This window comes from Protopterus annectens, chromosome 2.part0 (assembly GCF_019279795.1).
Source record: "Protopterus annectens isolate FY-2018-M chromosome 2.part0, PAN1.0, whole genome shotgun sequence".
Lineage (NCBI taxonomy): Eukaryota > Metazoa > Chordata > Ceratodontiformes > Protopteridae > Protopterus > Protopterus annectens.
Window position 1 is genome coordinate 1,129,417,404 of NC_056728.1, and position 19,742 is coordinate 1,129,437,145.

At 44.4% G+C, this 19,742-nt stretch overlaps 1 protein-coding gene across 3 annotated transcripts in view; it reads right to left on the bottom strand.

The window, feature by feature from the left end:
* MLLT3 (MLLT3 super elongation complex subunit) overlaps nucleotides 1-19,742 on the bottom strand; it is a 1,902,592-nt gene that overhangs the window by 296,522 nt on the left and 1,586,328 nt on the right. For all 3 annotated transcript variants that reach the window (XM_044061325.1, XM_044061324.1, XM_044061326.1), the window contains exon 9: nucleotides 14,787-14,858. In XM_044061325.1, coding sequence (XP_043917260.1) covers nucleotides 14,787-14,858 — 72 coding nt within the window. The remainder of the gene's footprint in view (nucleotides 1-14,786; nucleotides 14,859-19,742) is intronic.

Below are 19,742 nucleotides of genomic sequence, written 5' to 3' on the forward strand. Positions count from 1 at the left end.
CTGAGCGCAGTCTCCCATAAAATCATTGCTTGCCTGCACAATGGGTAAGAATGTGTTCCCCTTGTTTGTTGATGTACCACATGACAGTTGTGTTGTCTGTTAGAATCAACACCTGCCCTGGAAGAAGTAACTCCTTGAAAGCCATTAATGCAAACTGGACTGCTAACATCTCTTTCATGTTGATATGTAGATGCTGTAGTCTGGCAGGCCACTTGTCTTGTATCCACTTTCCATTTAGATGAGCTCCCAAGCAATGTCTGAGGCATCTGTCGTTAGAATCTGACTCGCCTCTGGCCGGGTCACAGAGAGTCCCTTGTTTAGGTGACATTCCTGAGCCCACCACAAAAATTCCTTTTGAATGCAAGGTATTATTTGAATGACAGTGTCCAAATCCTGGCAGTGCTGTGTCCATACATTTTGAGATACCATTGCAGCTTCCTCATATGCAGTTTGGCATTGGGAAGCACCAGAATACAAGATGCCATGAACCCTAAGGCTTGAAGGACTGTCCTTGCAGTCAGCCCGGACTGAAGAGATAGTTGATGGAAGTAACTGGAAAGATTCTTTTGTTTGTCCGGGGTTAAAAGGCCATCTGGGCTGCTGTATTCAGTCTCACACCCAGAAAGCACATGTCTTGAGAGGGTACTAGACTGGACTTTATTTCATTCACAGAATACCCTAGGCATCTTAGCACTGCTATGACATAATCCAAATGCTGTAGAAGGTCTTCCTTTTCTTGAGCTAGAATCAGGCAGTCGTCCAAGTAAGGATAGATTTGAATTCCTTTTAGCCTGAAGTAAGCTATCACTGGAGCCAGAACCTTTGTGAATACTCTGGGCAGTGGATAAGCCAAAGGGCAATGCAGAGAACTGATAATGAGAATTTCCAGCTCGAAAACGCAGATACTTCCTGCAACTTAGTCTTATAGGCACATGAAGGTAAGCTTCCTTGAGATCTAAAGTTACCATCCAGTGATCCTTGCCCAGCAGAGGTAAAAGCTGTTGTAACGTCAACATTTTGAACTTGGGAATGTCCAGATAAGTGTTGAGGATAGATAAATCCAAAATTGGCCTCCACGTGTTCCCCTTCTTCGGTACTAGGAACAGGCGAGAATAAAATCCTAGGCCCCTTTCTGGCACAGGAACTGGCTGAATGGCCCCTATGTGGAGCAACAGAGAAATTTGCTTGTGAGCCTCTTGTCTTTGTAGAGGAGGAATGTCTGGCATGCCTTTGAAAGGAGGCATGGTATGGAAATAAAACCTGTAACCGTGGTGAATGATATCCAGAACCCATCTGTCTTGGGTAATTAAATCCCAATTTTCTTTGAAAAGAGACAGCCTTCCTCCCAAAGGTGCTGCCAGGCGAGAATGTACTGGCAGCTGAAAAGGCAGGTCATTGGGTCTGCTTACGAAAGGACTGACCCCTGCCCTCACCAGAAGTCTGAGCAGGGGAACTCCCTGTCCTAGGCCTAAAAGAACCTTGAGCTCTGCCCCTACCACGTCTAGACCTACCCCTAGACTGGGAATCATAAGCAGGATAAGTCCATCCCTTAGTAGGCCAATTTCTACTAAACTTGGAGGCTGCACCTGCAAAAATCCTTAACAGTTTGCATAGACTTAGCCTTGTCCTCCATTTTCTTTAAGACTGCTTCCACAGGCGAACCAAACAACACATCAGACTGCAAAGGAGCATCCAAAATCCTTGTTTTAACATGCTCAGCTAAATTCTGATCTCTCAACCAGGCATGCCTACGAAGAACAGAACCAGTGGCAGCCACCCTCGAGGAGGCCTGCACAGCATCAAAACCACATTGCAAGGAATGTTTACCCACCTGTTCAGACACATGAACTAAATCCTGCAACTCTTTACACTCAATACCTTCTGCCAGAGCATCCACCTTAGATTTCAATTGTGAAAGGAGATAATTCTGATATTTTAACATGTGAAACTGACAATTCAAGCCCTCATGGCTAAAGTGGAAGAAGTATACACTTTCTTTCCCCATCTATCCAAAGCCCTTGCCTCTTTATCAGGAGGAACAGGATTTTTAACAACAGAGGCCTTCACACCTTTAGGCCCCTGAGAGACAGTTTCCGGTCTGCCCTAGGACTCTTAAAAGATACTTATGAGCTTCAGGCACCCTATAGTACCTATCCGGTTTAACTGGGGCAGTAGTCATAGAATCAGTATTGTGGGTAGCCTCTGCTAAAACTTCTTCCACCACATTCAGAACAGGAGGTATAGCTAAAGGCCTATGCTGGGGTAAAACAAGAATTCCCTAAGCCTCTTCCTGGAATCAGAGAAAACTTGACCTTCCCATTTAAAATGCTCCCTCATGGAATGCAGAGTCTCTGAAAATGAAAAATCCTCAGGAGGAGAAGCTGAAGGAGTAGAATCATCCACATCAGAATCAGAATAAGGAGGATACTCCTGCAAGTCTTCAGAAGACTCAGAAGCCTCGAACATTGCTCAAAACTCTCAAACTCAGGTTCCACCCTAGGCCTCTTATCAGGAGGGGCATAGAACCTCTAATCATAGTAATCAAATCCTCTGCCATTTTAAGCATATGTTTCTTAGGCAAAGACCCTGAAGCACTAGGAGAAACCCCACTGAAGTTAAACTTGGCCTGCCTCTCAAAGAAGCCTTGGAAACAGAAGGGAGGCTCTAACCACCTTAGAAAGAGAGGGAAGAACAGCCACCTGAGAAGCCCCTCAGCCTGGCCTACTTCCTGCGAGGATACATCCTGTAACAGTAAAGTCTCTCCCTGAGACTCCAAAGAAACACATGGCAAAACCTCCGGCTCCACTGAGCCTTCTAAAGATCCGGCGCCTGGGACTGTCGGTTCTTCCACTCTAGGCTTTGCTGCTTTGTCCTTGCGCTTTTTGGTCAAGCGGGCCGGAGCCTCCAACGGCATTTTATAATTACAACGCTTCCCAAAACTAACCTGGCACAGTCTAACCTTCTCTTAATAGTGCGTTTGTTAAATCTAGCACAAGAGCGGCATCCAACAACGTCGTGCTCAGGCCCTAAACAAGGTATACACAAAGTATGGTAATCCCTATGAGGTATCTGTTTCCCACAAGAAATACAGTTATTCACTTTTTCTGACATCCGGTTAAATACTGAGGCAAGAAAAAACCAAAATATTCCCCAACGGGGTACTTAGCCAACTTTGATTCGGTCTGAAACTCTGACTTCAGAAACTTTCAGAACGCCAACCTGCACTCGCAAAATTGCTTCTGCATCGGACCATGCGGCAAAAAAGACTGAGGATATGACGTCGGTCATGCGCATTAGTACCCTGACGTTCTGACGTCAGTCTAATGCGCCCTGACCGACGTCAGCCATATACTTTGGTATTCGGGCCGACTGGACAGCGGACTACCCAATAGTTAGGACTGCAGCAATGTGGAATGAAGAACATCATCCTCAGAGTCGTCATACTCTTGTTCAGATAAAGCTGCTGGGGACAAGTCCCTTTTCCTTTTAGCAGGGAAAGGCTGGCTTCCCCTAATCAGCATGAAAAGGTTTTCTGCCATTTTAAGCATCTGTGACTGTGGCAAGGAAGCAGGCGCTTGAGTTTGGGTTGTTGTATTTTTAGGTGTAGCTTGTACTCTAGGCCTTAGAAACGCAGTAGTTTTAGAAATAACTGAAGACGCAAAAGAAGTCGTCGGTTTGTGTCTAATATCAGTAGTGCGAAGAACTTCCTCAGAAGCCGGTGCTTGCTCAGCGGCTCCGGACCCATCCCAAGTAGAGACATCTGCAGGTTCTGTAGTCAAAGAAGAGTCTCGCTGCATACCAGACTCTGAACGGGTCTCAGTAGCGGCCTGCGAATCCATCGAAGTGGACATCAGGGGCTACAAAAGCACCCCACTGTGTACCTGCAAACTGGCGACTAGCTTAATGGAAGCATTGTTGGTAGTTTTGGACCTGTGTGGTCTGTCTCTGTCTTTATCCTTACATTTTTTCAGAAGATAGGTAGTTGGATGGCCATTTCGGAATACGGAGATCGAAAGCAAAAGTATTTAGCTACAATAAGGGCCCAACGTTGAACAAAGCACAAAACCGGCAGTGAGGGACGTCATGGTCTGAGCTTAAACAGGTGATACAGTAAGAATGGAACTCTCGGTGTGGTATTTGCTTTCCACAGGTGAGGCAATTGTTAACTTTTTCTGACATCGGTTAGAGCAAGAAAAAAGGATCCCCAATGGGGTACTTAGCTTTAGAAGACTTCAACTTAAATTTTGGAAACAAAAACTCAGGTAGCAGCCAACTGGCACTTGTGCAAACTGTTTCTGCTTCGGGCTCCTCGGCAAGAAAGACTGATGTAATGGTGTTGGGCTCCCTGTTTTTATACCACTGACGACCTGATGTCAGTCCTGAAGCGATAGCAACTGACGCAGAAATACTAAGCCTCTGGTATTCGGGCTGAATGAGGGCTACCCCTGGCAGGATAACCCAAGCGTGATGACTGCAACAGTGAAACACAAAGAACATCCTCAGTTGCCTATGAACATCCAAGGAGTGCAAGGTCCTTTCTGAGGAATTCTGTGGCTGAGGGTAGAAGACAGGCAAGTTAATGGTCTGGTTTAGGGATATCTCATTAACTAGTTTTGGCACGAAGGAAGAGTTAGTCCTTACAGAAACCCTATCCTTATGGAAGACAAGGTAGGGATCTGAAGCCATAATGGCTTGGATCTCAGATACCCTCTTGGCAGAAGTAAGGGCCACTAACAAGATTGTTTTCCAAGTATAAACCTTAAGAGAGGAAGAATGGGCTAGATCAAGGGGAACTAGTGTAAGTTTTTCCAGCACAAAGTTAAGGTTCCAAGGTGGGGGAATGGGCTTAAAAGGAGGCCTAATATGAAGGACTCCTTTCAAAAATAGCTTGATATCTAGCCTGGAAGGCAGAGCTGGAGTTAGGGGGATGCAAGCAGAAATGGCAGAGAGATGCACTTTCATTGAAGAATATAAGTCAACCCTGAATGAAGCAATTCACACAGGCAGGAAAGGACCAGTGGAACAGAAGCTTGAGATGGGTCCTGTTTACTCCTATGACACCAATCAGAGAATCCTTTTCATTTGAATAAATAGTTTCTCCTAGTACTTGGTTTGCTGGCCTCCTGCAGAACATTGAGTACGTCCTCTGAATATAGGTGCCTAAAGGGGATCAAAACTCTATCACCCACACAGTCAGATTGAGATCGAGAAGGTAGGGATGAATGAGAGATCCCTTGTCTTGTGAGATTAGGTCGAAGCGGAGAGGTAATCTGTGGTGATGGCCCTGGGCTAAATGAAAAAGTAGGGGAAACCAATGTTGTCTTGGCCAGAAGGAAGTCACCAACAGGATTTTTGGTTTGTCCTTCTGCACTTTCAGGAGGACTTTGTGAATCAAAAGAATGGGGGGGAGGCATAAAGGAACATTCCGTCCTATGAGAAGGAGAAGACTTCTACCCTCCAGCCATGTGGATGGGGAAGCCTTGTGCAAAAAAGGGGCATTTGTCTGTTCTGGGAGGAGGCAAACAGATCTGCCTGAGGAATACCCCACCTGTGAATTAGATCCAGAAACACCTCCCTGTGAAGCATCCATTTGTGGGAGGGTGTGAAGGTCCTGCTCAGGGTGTCTGCCATCACGTTGTCTTCTGATGGGATGTAGACTGCCTGCAAATGAATCTGCAGTGTTGTTGCCAGGGACCAGATTTGAACTGCCAGAATGCAAACAGGGTAGGATTTTGTTCCTGTTTATGTACCACAGGACTGTCATGGTGTCTGTGACAACCTTCAGTGCGCATGGCAAAAGAATCTCTTGAAAGGCTTGTATTGCCAAGTAAAGGGCCCTTAGTTCTTTTACATTGATATGGTTCTGTCTGGAATGGATCATTCTCCTTGCATCTTGTGCTGGACAGCCCCCCATCCTAGATCTGATGCATCTGTGGAAAGATCCTGTTTGGGTGGAGGAATCTGTAAGTTTACCCCCTTGATTGTGGGTGATGGTTGTGACCAACCAGGTGAGTTCCCTTTTTAAACAGGGAAGAAGAGGAAGACTCGTTTCCAGGGGATGAACATGTTGGTTCCAAGAATTTATCAATACCCACTGGAACTTCCTCATGTGCATCCTGGCTAAAGGGATCACAGGGATCAAGGAACCCATGAATCCATGAATTCTCTGGCTGAGATGGATGGTAGTGGTAGGAGGGTTTGGAAAAACTGGGTGAGAAATTCTGGGCGGGGACAAAAACTTACATTAACTCTGTCCTTATCCTGCACCCCAGGAAAACAAGATCTTGTGACATGGTCTTTTGGGATTTCAAGTGGTTCACAGTGAAACCTAGATTTTGCAAAATCCTGCAAACCCAGTTCAGATGTTGAGACAGGGTGAGAGAGACCTGGTGCAGGATCAATAGATCTAAATAAGAATACATTTGTATATGCCCTGTAGTCTGCAGTACGCAATGACTGGGGCTAGATATTTGTTGATTACTCTTGGGGCTGTGGAGAGTCCAAAGGGCAAGGCAGAGAACTGAAAATGTGATGAACCCACTGAGAAATGAAGAAACTTCCTGTAAGTGGGATGAATAGGGATGTGAAGCTAATCATCCTTCAGGTCCAGGGATGCCATGAAGGCTTGCTGAGGGATAACAGGAAGAAGGTGCCGTAATGTGAGCATTTTGAAGACAGGCACCATGAGGAAGAGGTTGTGGAAGAATAGGTAGAGGATGGGTCTCCAGGAACCATCTTTTCTTGGAACCAAAAACATCCTGGAGTAAAACCCACTAGCTACTTGATCCTCAGGTACTGCCTCTATAGTGCCCTGGGAGAGGAGTGGATGGTGGGGAATACAGGAAGCTGACTGGGTGGAAGTTGTGGAATTCCATGGAATGGTGGAGATTACCACCAAGTCATGAAGTATCCTCTCTCGAAGATGGACAACACCCATTTGTCTGTGGTAATTTTCTGCCAGGAGGGTAGGGATAGGGTTAGGAGGAGGGTGGAGGTGGGTAAGGGAAGAGAGTCACAGCTGAGGAGCTCTAGCTGGGTCTAGTGCCTCCAAAAGGATGAAGGTGAATGAAGCTCTAGGAGAGGAATGTTTCCTACATTGTCTTCGTCCCCTGGAATGAGCCAACAGAGGAATGGGAGGACTGCCTCTTAAAGCTGTGTTTTTGGGGTAGATCCTATGGAATCTGGGAACTGGTGACACCAGTAAATGTTTTACATTCTGCAAGTCTTTCCCTTTTTCTTGCATTGACTTAAGTAGTTCTGCAGAGGCAGCTCCAAACAGTGCTGATTTATAAAAAGGAGCATCTAACAGTTTTGCTTGGACGTCCAAGGGCAAAGGTGGGAGTCTCAACCATGAGAAAGTATAGTTGTGTACACTTACCATAAATGTAGATGTTCGAGTGTATTCACTGTTGCAGTCATTACATTTGGGTTATCTGCTTGCAGGTAGCCCTCAGTCGGCCTGATTAACAAAGTCTTGGGTCCTGCGTTGGTTGCTGTCCCTTCTTCCATGACGTCAGGTCGTCAGGGGTACAAAACATGCAGCCGCTGCCATTACATCAGTTTTTCTTGCCCCAGATGTCAGGTGCCCCCCCAATGGGAAGCAATTAAATATAAAAGTACAAAGATATACCTCCAACAAAAAAGCAAATACACCAAAAGGCTTTTAAGCATAGTAAAGGAAAGTAGAGGTACATCCAAAAGAAGTCAGGGGGCTGGAGGAAGAGTAACTAGGACTGCAACAGTGAATACACTTGAACATCTACATTTATGGTAAGTGTACACAGCTGTACTATGTTCTTCGTGTTTCACTGTTGCAGTCATTACATTTGGGTAGATTCTCAAAGCTATGGTTGGGAGGAGGAATTTAAGATAGCATTAAGGGCCAGCTATAAGGCCCTGCAAGACTGCAGTGGCAAAGCCAGCTCTGGATTTAGAGAAAATTGGCAAATGATGATGCTTGGTGAAAGTATGTACAGAACTCTAGGTAGCAGCTTCTAGGATGACCCTGGTAGGAACGCTTCTGAGAAAGGCTGTACAAGTAGATGCAGCCCTGGTGGAGTAAGGTCTGATCCCCTAGGGGATAGGTTTTCCATGGTGCTTATAGCAGAAATTAATACAATCGCTTATCCATTTAGAAATGGTTTGCTTTGAAATAGCCTTCCCCTCTGCCCTGCAGCAAATGCCACCAGCAGTTGTTCAGATTTCCTTTGAGGTTTAGTCCTGTCCAAGTAGAATCTAAGTTGTCTGTGCACATCTAAGGAAAGCAGTATCTGTTCCCCTTTATTCTGTGGCTTGGGAAAGAAGTTGGCAAATGAATGGAGTGATTAAGAGCCACACTGGATACCACCTTGGGAATGAAGGATGGATTGGTTCTGAGGGACACCCTGTCCGCATGAAAGATGATGAAGGGCTCCAGTGCCATAAGGGCCTGTAATTCAGATACCCTTCTAGCTGAAGTGATTGCTAAAAGGAAAGCTGTTTTCCAATAAATTTTAAGTCTGCAGTAGCAGCTGGCTCAAAAGGAGGTAGAGTGAGTTTCTCCAAGACAAAGTTAAGGTCCCAGGCTGGGGATGGAGCTCTCCTGGGTGGTCTGAAATTTTTGGCCCCTCTGAGGAACTGCTTGAGCAGTGGATGAGAGAAGAGGGGAGGTTCTGTGTTATAATAAGCTGAAATGGCTGAGGCGTGGATTTTAATGGAGGAAAAAGACAGGCCCTTAGGAAGCATCTCAGTTAAGTATTGTAAAATCTGAGGTAAATTGGGCGCTGCTGTGCTCAACCCTTGAGGTTGGTTCCAGGCACAGAATCTTTTCCATTTTTCAGCATACGATTTTCTAGTACTAGGCCTCCTTGCCTCAAATGATATCCATCACAGGTTTGCTGAGGGATGGTAAAGGAGAGATTAAGTAATTAGCCAGGTTACAAGGTTCAGTGTTAGAAGCTGAGGGTGCAGAGTCTGGTTCTCCTGCTGAGACAGAAGGGAAGGAGTCTGAGGCAGGTGACATGGAGATAACCGTGACACACTGCGCAGAAGGGGGTACCAGTGTTGGCGCAGCCAGTCTGGAGCAATCAAAATCATCCTTGGTTTGTCCTGTTTGATTTTTGTAGTACTTTGGAGAACAAAGGCAGAGGGGGGAAGGCATAGACTAATAGGTTTTTCCAGCTGAAGGACAGAGCATCCACTTTCCAGGCTTGTTTGTGGGGAGTCCTTGTGCAAAATTTGTCCAATTAGTAGTTCTGGGGAGAGACAAACATGTCTATATCTGGGCTCCCCCATTTGCTTGTCAACATGTTTAAAGTCCTTAGTTCCAGTTTCAACTCGTGTGGGTCCATGAGGTTTCTGCTTAGTCCATCTGCCAGTGTTTTTAATTTTCTTGGCAGGAATTGAGCTTGCAGGTGCACTGGGTAGCTCAAGGCTGTGTTCCACAATGCCATGGCTAGTCTGCAGAGGGGGTAAGAATGTGTACCCCACTGCTTGTTTATGTACCACATAACAGTGGTGTTGTCCGTCTTTACCATTAGTTGTCCTGGAAGAATGTGGTCCTTGAACACTTTCAGAGCATTCTGTACAGCTAACATTTCTTTTTGATTGATATGCAGGTGCATTTGACTTGGGTTCCATTTGCCCTGAATACACTTCCCTGCCAGGTGAGCCCCCCATGCATAGTCTGATGCGTCTGTTGTTAGGGTTTGGGTGGCAGGGGGTGGTGTGAAAGGTAGTCCCTTGTTTTGGTGGCAGACCTCTGCCCACCAAAAGAACTCTAGGCGTAGGCAAGGTATGATAGGAATCATTGTTTCTAGGTCCTGAGAATGTTGACAACATAGTTTTTTTAGATACCACTGTAGTTTCCTCATATGCAGTCTTGCATATGGAATTAGAAGAATGCAATAGGCCATGAACCCCAAGGCCTGCAGTATTTGTCTTGCAGATAGCAGGGTTTTTCTGGCCATTTGTTTGAAGTAGGTTGTCAAATGAATTTGTTTCTTCGGCATGAGGTAAGCCATCTGGGAAGTTGTATTCAAGCTTGCTCCCAGGAATATAATTTGTTGACAGGGTACCAGTTGCAATTTCGTTTATGGTGTACCCCAGACAAGTTAGAACCCTTTGTACAAAGGCCAGATGATTCAAAAGTATGTCCTAGCATTCTTCCTGAATAAGACAATCGTCCAGGTATGAGTATATTTTAATATTTCTTTCCCTGCAAAATGCAATAATTGGAGCTAGGCACTTTGTGAATACCCTGAGCGCAGTAGATAAGCCAAAGGGCAGTGCAGAGAACTGATAGTGCGTGTAGCCTGCTTTGAAACGTAGGTAACTTATGCAAGATTCCCTGATTGGGATGTGCAGGTATGCTTCTTTTAAATCTAGTGTTGCCACCCAGGCATCTTTGCCTAGCATAGGAAGTAATTGGTGAAGAGTCAGCATCTTGAATTTTGGAATCTCCAAAAAGGTGTTTAGAGTAGACAGGTCCAGGATAGGACGCCATGAATTGTCTTTTCTGGGTACCAGGAAAAGTCTTGAGTAGAAACCTTGTCCCTTTTCCTTTTCTGGTACCAGTTGAATAGCCCCCATGCTTAAGAGAGAAAGTACTTGTTTTTGGGCCTCTGTCCACTGATTTGGGGGTAGGTCCAGCCACCCGCTTGGTGTTGGCAACGTGTGGAAGTGAAATCTGTATCCCTGGGACACTATATTTAAAACCCATTTGTCCTGGGTAATGAGTTCCCAATTCTTTGCATGAAGAGCAATCTTTCCATGAAGAGCAATCTTTCCCCCAAAAGGGGCAGTCAGTTGATAACTGCTTGGAAATTTTAAAAGGACGTCATTGAGACAGTTTACCATAGGGGGGAGTCTTATTATTCCCAGATTTGGAAGTGGAGGCCCCCCACTGCTTAGTTCTGTGTGTCCCCTGGGACTGAAACCTGGGGTTTTTGCTGTGTCTGGATTTGGCTTGAGAAGACCGGGAAGGGGCTGGAAAGGACCAATTCTTAGAGGGCCAGTGCCTACTAAATCTAGGAGGTTGAAATTGTAAAAAAATCTTTAACAGTTTGCATAGATTTAGCTTTATCTTCCATCTTTTTAAGAAATTTCTCAGCCTGGTTGCCAAACAGGCAGTCCTGATTTAAAGGAGCATCCAACAATTTAGCTTTAACATGATCAGGCAAAGATTGCTCCTTAAGCCAAGCATGCCTTCTGAGCACAGACCCAGTAACAGCAGCCCCGCAAGAGGCCTCTAATGAATCAAAACCACACTGCAAAGTATGTTTTCCAACTTGTTCAGCAGAATGCATTAAATCCTGTAATTTTTTATTTTCCACACAGTCAGGAATCAACATCATTTTCTGTTTAAGCAGTCCAATAACATGTTGTTGATACTTTAACATATGAAACTGGCAGTTTAAAGCCTTAATGGCCAAGGTTGCAGAAGTGTAAACCTTCTTACCCCATCTATCCAGCGCCATGGAATCTCTATCCGAAGGGGTAGGATTTTTAGCAGTAGAAGCCTTAATGCCCTTGGGCCCCTGTGAAATAGTCTCTGGATCTGCAATAGGATTTTTAAAAAGGACCTTGTGGGACTCAGGGACTCTGTAGTATCTGTCAGGTTTTCTGGGAGCAGGAGGCAGGGAATCAGGGGCCAAACTAGATTCCGAAAAAGCATCATCAACAATGTCTAGTAAAGGAGGAATAGCTAAAGGCCTATGCTAAGGTAGGAGAAGGAAATCCCTAAGCCTCTTTTTTGAAACAGAAAAATCCTGGCTTTCCCAGTGGAAATGCTCCCTTAGAGTATGTAAGGTTTCCCCAAAAGAAAAATCCTCAGGACGGGAAGCAGAGGGAATGGAGCCCTCTGCATCAGAATCTTCATAAGTAGATAAGGGCAAATCCAGATCAGAAGAATCAGAAAAAACAGAATCCTGATCAGTAGATTCATAATCAACTTCAGTCCTAGGCCTCTTAGAAGGGGGGGGGGTTGGCTACCCCTGATTAGAGTTATTAGATCTTCAGCCATTCTTATCATTTGTTTTTTAGGCATAGAGGCCTGAGCATGTTGCCTGGGCATCATTTTTTTAGGCATGGATCCAGATTTAGGCCTAAGTAAAGAAGGAGGCGTTGATTTAATATGCAAGTCCGTAGGCCTGAATACACCTTCAGAAGCTGGTGCCTGCACAGCGGCTTCGGACCCATCCAAGGTAGAGTAATCCGCGGGTTCCATAGTTGAAGCATCTCGCGGCATACCGGACTCCGACTGGGTCTCAGTAGAGGCCTGCGAATCAGAAGTAGCGGGTATCAGGGGCTGCGAAAGCGCCTCACTGAGTACTGGCAAACTGGCGACTGGTTTAAAAGAAGCATCATTGGCAGTTTTGGACCTCGGCGGCCAGTCTCTGTCTTTATCTTTGCGTTTTTTTGGAATCCCGGTAGTCGGATGGCTAAACGATGACATTTCTGGATAATTAAACCGAGAACCAAAATATTAGAGGTGAAAATATACAGACGGATAGTGTGCTGACTAAATAAAGCACAAAACTGACAGTAAGGTACGTCGTGGTCAGGGCCTAGGCAAGGAATACAGTACGAATGAAAATCTTTATGAGGTATTTGCTTTCCACAAGTAATGCAATTATTAACTTTTACTGACATCGGTAAGGAGCAAGAAAAAGTTTCCCCAATGGGGTACTTAGCTTTAGTTGAAGACTTTGGTTCTGAAACTCGAAAACGAAAATTTCAGGAGTCGGACGACTGGCACTTGTGAAATGCTTCTGCTTCGGGCACCGCAAGGCAAGAAAGACTGGTGTAATGGTGTCTGCTGCATGTTTTATACCCCTGACGACCTGACGTCATGGAAGAAGGGACAGCAACTGATGCAGGACCCAAGACTTTGTTAATCAGGTCGACTGAGGGCTACCTGCAAGCAGATAACCCAAATGTAATGACTGCAATAGTGAAACACGAAGAGCATCCTCCTTAATACTGAACCAGATGCAGCCGATTTAGAGGAGGCTTCAACAGCATTAAAGCTGCACTTGATTGATTGTCTAGTCACCTGGGATACCGTGTTCAGAATGGTGTCCAGCTGAGCCTTGAGTGAGTCAGGCATGTGAAACTGCAGAATAGAGGCCTTGGTCAGGGAGTCCAAAGCAAACTTGCCCATATGAGTTTGACAATTAATTGCTCTTATGGCCAAGGTTGAAGAAGTATATATCGTCTTCCCTAACCTATCCATAAATTTACTATCCTTGTCAGCGCGGAAAAAGGGAAGAAGAAGATAGCTGCCTCGAAGACTTGTCAGCTGAAACTGCAGGATCTGCTGGCGGATTCTTAAAAAGATACTGCTCCTTTGCAGACACTTTGTAAAATCTGTCTAGTCTCTTGTTAGCAGGAGGCTGTGACTCTGTGCTCTGGGAAGCAGCTAAGAAGGGATCCGGGAAAGCTGGTAATAAAGGAGGGACTGCAGATGGTGAGGGGTGCTCCATCTGCAGGAGTTCAAAATATCTTTTCTTGGTCTCAGAAACATCTGAGGCCTCCCATTTAAAATGCTGCCTAAGTAGGGAAATAGCATCCCCAAAAAAGAAATCTTCTCCTGGGGAGTCAGGAGTGAGGGTCTCTTCATCATCAAGAGTAGCAAAATCCTTAGGGGATTCAATCTGGGAGCAATATGTCAGGGATTCATCTGAGGAGGAAGAGTCTTCCTCAGATTCTTCCTGTGCAACAAGTGGTTGGTCTGACTGGGGAATCTGGGTCTGAAGTATCTGGAAGGCCTTGAATACAGACTGGGAAAAGGTCTCCCAAGATGGAGTAGGATCTTTAGCCCTATGTTTTTCCTTCTGTTTCCAGTTTAGACAGGTGGAAGGAGCAGGAACAGCAGAAGGCCTGGGTACTGACATTGGAATGGATGGCAAGGCAGTAGAAGATCTCTCCAATGCCACAAGCCATGGCTCCCCCTCACCATCCTGAGCTGATAGTTGTAAAGCCTCAGCAGATGTACTCTGGATACCCGCTGCACCGGCTTCCATTTCGGTTCTCGGTAACAGGGAAGTATTTGAAGTCCAGAGAGATCCTGGGCTAACACTCGCTTAAGGCTCTTAATGGATTTCTGAGGCGCAGCTTGGACACTGGGCCTAACTTTTTTAGCCTTCTTCCTTGGCGGCATGTTGGAGGTGGCCGCTCTGCCTCCCATCTCAGATGCCAAGCGTTGAAGTCGCCAATTCTCCTAGTAGAGATTTAAGGCCGATAATCAGCTTCTAAGGGTTTTACGGACAAAGGATTGGCAGATATCACATAACTTGTAGTCGTGACCTGCCCCTAAACAAAATAAACACCGATCATGCATGTCCTTATGTGGAATTTGTCTTCCACAAGTGCACTTTCCCTTCCTAGATGACATGGTCTGAAACAGGTAAAGAAACGAGCAGAAAACACACAAGGGTACTTATCTGAATGTGGACAGCCAGGAGCAATCATCGAAAGCAGATAGCCAAAGTCAAACAAATGCTGGATTACTTGAGCTGGCGATCTGACGTCTGAAACACACTGCGGTAGAAAAGTTCTGAATTGGGTACGTCCAGACATCACAGATATAGCCTGCATCAGTTTATGGCTCTTACATGTCGCACGTACCCCTGCTTTCAAGACTATGGTATACTGGCCGGATGTCCAGTGCTGCAGGCAGCAACTCCCTAAGGTGAAGAATACTGCAACATGAGAATCGAAGGACATCGAAAGTAATAACCACCACACTTTAAAATGTACAAGACAACAGGAAATCCACATCAAAAATAAATAAAGAAATCACTTACCTTGTCACCATCTCCATTTTTAACTTGTTTCTCCTGCTTGTTTTGTTTTATAGGGCTTCTTACTTCTAAAATCTACAAATAAACCATGTGATAAAAAGAAAAAAATACTTCAAAAATTATATTTAACAGAATCCTAAAATCTAAAGGACATGTAAACCATTTAACGTGCTTTACAGACAAAGATTTCAAACTGAGTAATCTTCCATGTCGGCTCCATTTAAGTTAAATTTCCAAACTATGTACCTTGAAGAAAATAATCAGGAAATACAAAAACAACACAAAATGACAATTTGTTTGACATGACACTGAGGAAATATCTGCCGATAATGTGAAATGTTACTACCACTGAGCAGCATTTCAGCCTTGTATTATCCATAAATGACATCAGCAAAAGAAAAGAAAAAGGTTTTAAAATCTTCACTACAACATGTACCCATAGTCAAAGTTAAAAAGACAGAGATATAACAATCTAGAAAAAAAAACATACATTCAGGGAAACAAAAATATAGCTAAATCCCCCGAGAAGTGGAAATATTTTCTCAACTCTTGTCAGAGGTGAAAGAGAGAATTTTATACAGCCTGTAAGTCAGTGTACTCCTAGAATGTATAAAGAGATACTGGGTGATTTGTTTGATCCACACCATCTGCCTAGCAAGACTATTCAACAAATTTATTACTTCAGGAAAACAATATCACCTACACTGAAATTAATAAAAAAAACCACATACAAAACAATGACAATACCAACCTTTAGATGGGACTTGAACAGCCATACCCTACCCAGGGTTCAGAAACCTCTCTCTGAAATTATATGCATATTTGAAATGTGGCTCTTGTTACTCATCCCCACAATGTAAACAGGCAAACCCACAAGATTAAACACAGTAGCTCAAAACTGTGGTTTAATAATTAGTACATTAAAACCCTGAAAGGAGATAAAAAACAGACATGCAGCCATACTGCAAAAACATCCACTACTGCTCTAGGAGATGATCCTATATAAGAAATGCAGACAAAAAGTACAGCCATAACATCGGGTCATCAGTCATCACATTTCTGCTAGGCAGCACTGAAGAGGAATTAAGGAACAACCCATAACCAAAGAAAAATGGTGACAGTACAGCTCAAACAAGAAGCAAGAAGCAATATGAAACCAGGAAGGCACACTGTACCTACCACAAGGGCTTCCCTCAAAGCTGGTGCAGCTGCAGTGATATACTTGTCATAACAGATGCACACGTAGGGTTCACTCTATCACAATATGGTTCTTTATCCATGTGAGATGGCCACAGGCTGACACCTATCTTCTGCTTCCTCTAAACCATGCTGCATCTGGACTGACATGCACAGGGCACTACTGAAACCCCACAATGAAAGCTGCCTGCCATTTTCTTTTACATGGATTACCTTGCCTCCATCTTTCTGCCCTCTCAGAGCAGAGGATGGGAAGCTCCTGACTAAAGGAAAAGGGGGTTGGAGAAGAGACTCCTAACAAGAAGTAAGGATGGTAGACGAGGAGAAGAGACTCCTGACTAGGAAACAGGAGGGTAGGAGCATAAACTATAGCAGTGACTCTATTCAAATGTCAGGTGTTATGCTCAGCATACTCACAACACTGTACTATGCTCATTAAAGGGGTTCCTGTTTGAGTGCAATCTTTATCCACAGGAACAGTAGTTAAGCAATTAGCCGTCTCCTTGGAAAGGAGACTGTCCAAGCACACAAAGAAAGACAGGAAAAGCAAATTGTGCCTGGCTCCCAGAATGAAGATTTAGCTCACCGTGCCTGAAGAAAGTGTGCACTGTAGTAAAGATACTCAGAACTGATAAACATTTTCAAAGAAGGCCACTGCCATACTACACTGAGCTCTAATAGGCGCCTCCAGATCTTTTGCACTGTTCTTATAATAAAACAAACAATGTTAGCTCCAAGACTGGTCTGTCCTGTTTACCTGATAGGAAGGATACAAACAGCTGTTCAGGCTGATGGCATACCTTTATTATTGCTAGATAACACATAAGCTGCCTGGGTACACACAGAAGGTAACAATAGCCTTTCTCCCTTGCCCTGTGAATTAGAAGACAGGCAACTCAACATCCTAGTTAAACACCATTTCAGATACCACCTTGTTTATGAAGGAAGGATTAGTTTCCAGGACTCATTCCTTTACTGAAAAGGATGGTGAGCAGTTCCGTGCTTATCACAGTTTCATACACAGATCCTCCTAACTGGTGCAACATGAAACAATAACAAGGTCTTCCTGTGCAAGAGCTTATACACCACATGCCAGCTCTGCGGTCTAGAGGGATAAAGCCCTGCCTATGGTGCAGATAATCCATTTGACTAGCATCTCGGGTGCCTCCAAGAGCTGGCAAGAATGGGAGTTAGCAGCTTCTGGCTCATCCTTCCTGGGTGAAGGAGGCGGCTCTAGCTTGACACTTGGGTATCATATAGAGGGAACACTGGGTGGTACACCCATGCAGTACAGGCCTAGGAACACATGCTGCCAAGGTACAGATGCATACAATGATGGAATTGTGCGTTCTGGGAGAAAGGACAGGTGTAAAGAGTTTTCCACACATGAATGAACGGATCAAAGAGATCTAAGTCTGGGAATCCCCAGCTGCTGACTCCCAAAAGGAAAGGGTGAAATGGGTATAGTAGGGAAGCAAAAAAAAAGTGCCTCTGAAAAGCTGGTGTTTACTTTCCCTGCAGAAAAAAAGTAATGTCCTATGGGGCAAGCTTCCTTAAGTGGTTTGAAGTGTAGGACCTCTCTATGAAAGGAGGGGACCATGAGGGGCAATTTGCAAGAAATGGACTGGGTACACGTTAACTGGATCAAATGATAAGCAATTCTGAAATAACTCTGCATGGCACTTTAAGACTTGAAAGTAGAATGTCTCTTAGTTGACATTACAAGGAAAACCTATTTTTTTAAAATTCTATTTTCTTTCATGTGCTTTTTATCTCCCACTTCCTGCTTATCATCATATTTCTTTGTGACCTTACAGTTTCATTTCTAACACCTTTCGACAAAAGCTCATCATGGAAGAAATTAAGGCATTGATCATTTTTGTTTGTTTGCCACCCCTCGTCAGAGGAGGATCTGAGGCACCTCATAACCTGGACAGCTCCCCTTCCTCCAAAGACACCTCATCAGATCCTACAACACCCAGGCTGCTAATCAATGCCAAGTTTGCTTGGTCACAAGTGAGGATCTTTATCAATCTTTGCCAATGAGATGACCCAGAGAACACCATCACTTAGGCTACAAAGGATGTCTAGTGCTAAGCCTTCATGCCTCTTGAAAGGATGCATAATACCTTCTCAGAAAAAAATGTCCTTGAATAGAATCAGGCTCTTGAGGTTTGGATGCACTTAGGAGTATTCTTCCTGGGTCAGCAGAGTGTAGGTCTGTGGGGGCTGTACAAGTACTTCTTTACTTAGCTGGAAAAGAAACAAAAAATAATAGTTGTGTAAAATCTTACCATAACCATAGATGTCGTCCTCTTCCATGTTGCAGTATTCTTACTGTGGGATCTTTCACCTCAGGCGACCCGAACGTCGGCTTCTATGCAAAAGCTTAAGCCTGGTTGCTGCCAGGTGTGTGGGATATCACACGCAGGGTGGTGGGGTGCTACATCATAATAGCAGAAGTCCTACTTCTCACTGTTGCAACATTCTTCACACACGGAATATCATGCCAAGGATAGCCGAACATCTGGTCAGCATACCAAAGCCTTTACCCCTTCCAGGCCATCACACATCAGAAGCATGTCCTAAGTGCAAAATGTAAGGTACATATGTGAGGTACAGATGCCTAATCCTCAGAAAGGAGTGCCCCAGAAGAACTAGAGCAACTCCCGAGAAAAGCAGTAAGGTGTACATCCAGGATGGAAAGAAGGAAGAGAAAAGGATGGCAGAAAGACCCCTCAGCCAGAAGGAAGGCAACAGAAAGTAACAGGGATAGAATGCTGTAACAGTGAGAAAAACATCATCTACTGTTAGGGTAAGATCTTACACAACTGCACTGTCTTTCCTTATCACTACTGCACTATTTTTAACACTTGGGAGAGTACAAAAACTACTGGAAGGTATGGAATGACGAATGCATATATGAGCCCTCCACCAACCCATGAAATATGGCCCTGGCAAAACCTGCTCTGTCCCAGGAAATGACATCTAACTTGTAATATTTGGTAAAAGTGTTAACAGAAGACCAAGTGGACCCTTGCAAAAAAAAAAAAAAAAAACACCAGAAGAGACCACTTTCCTGGTAGAATGAGCAAGAACAGAAGAGGAAAGCTGCCATTAAAAAAAATAGCAAAAATAAATGGCCATAGAAATCCAGGAGGAGATGGTTTGCTTAGAAACTGCCAAACCCAATGTCCTGGCATGAAAGAAAACAAAAAAGACTGCTCAGATTTCCTCATGTTTTATCTAGTCCAAGAAATATTGGAGCTGTCTATCTAAATCCAAGGTGTGAAGAATTTCTGTGGAGAAGAGAAAAAGAGGAAAGAGGGACAGACTGATTCAAGGGCAAATCATTAACCACCTGGACATAAAAAAAGGATCGGTATGAAGAGACACCCTGTCCTTGTGAAAAAAACAAAAAAGAAGGAACCACCATGAACAGGCCTTCCTGGTAGAAGTAAGAGCCACCAACGATTCAGTCTTCCAAGTACAATGCTGAAGAGAAGAAGAAACTTCAGGCTCAAAAGAGAACTGGGTCAATTTCTCAAGAACAAAACTGAAGTCCCAGGAGGAGGAACAGGCTTTCATGGAGTCTGAATACTAAGGACGCTTTTTAGGAACTGATTTCAAACCTAGAAGCCAAAGGTAGATTCAGAGGTAGACTAATTGAAATGGCTGACAAATGAACTTTAACGGATGAATATGACAAACCAGAATTGAGCAACTCACACAAACAAGAAAGGACTGTAGGAACTCCCCACA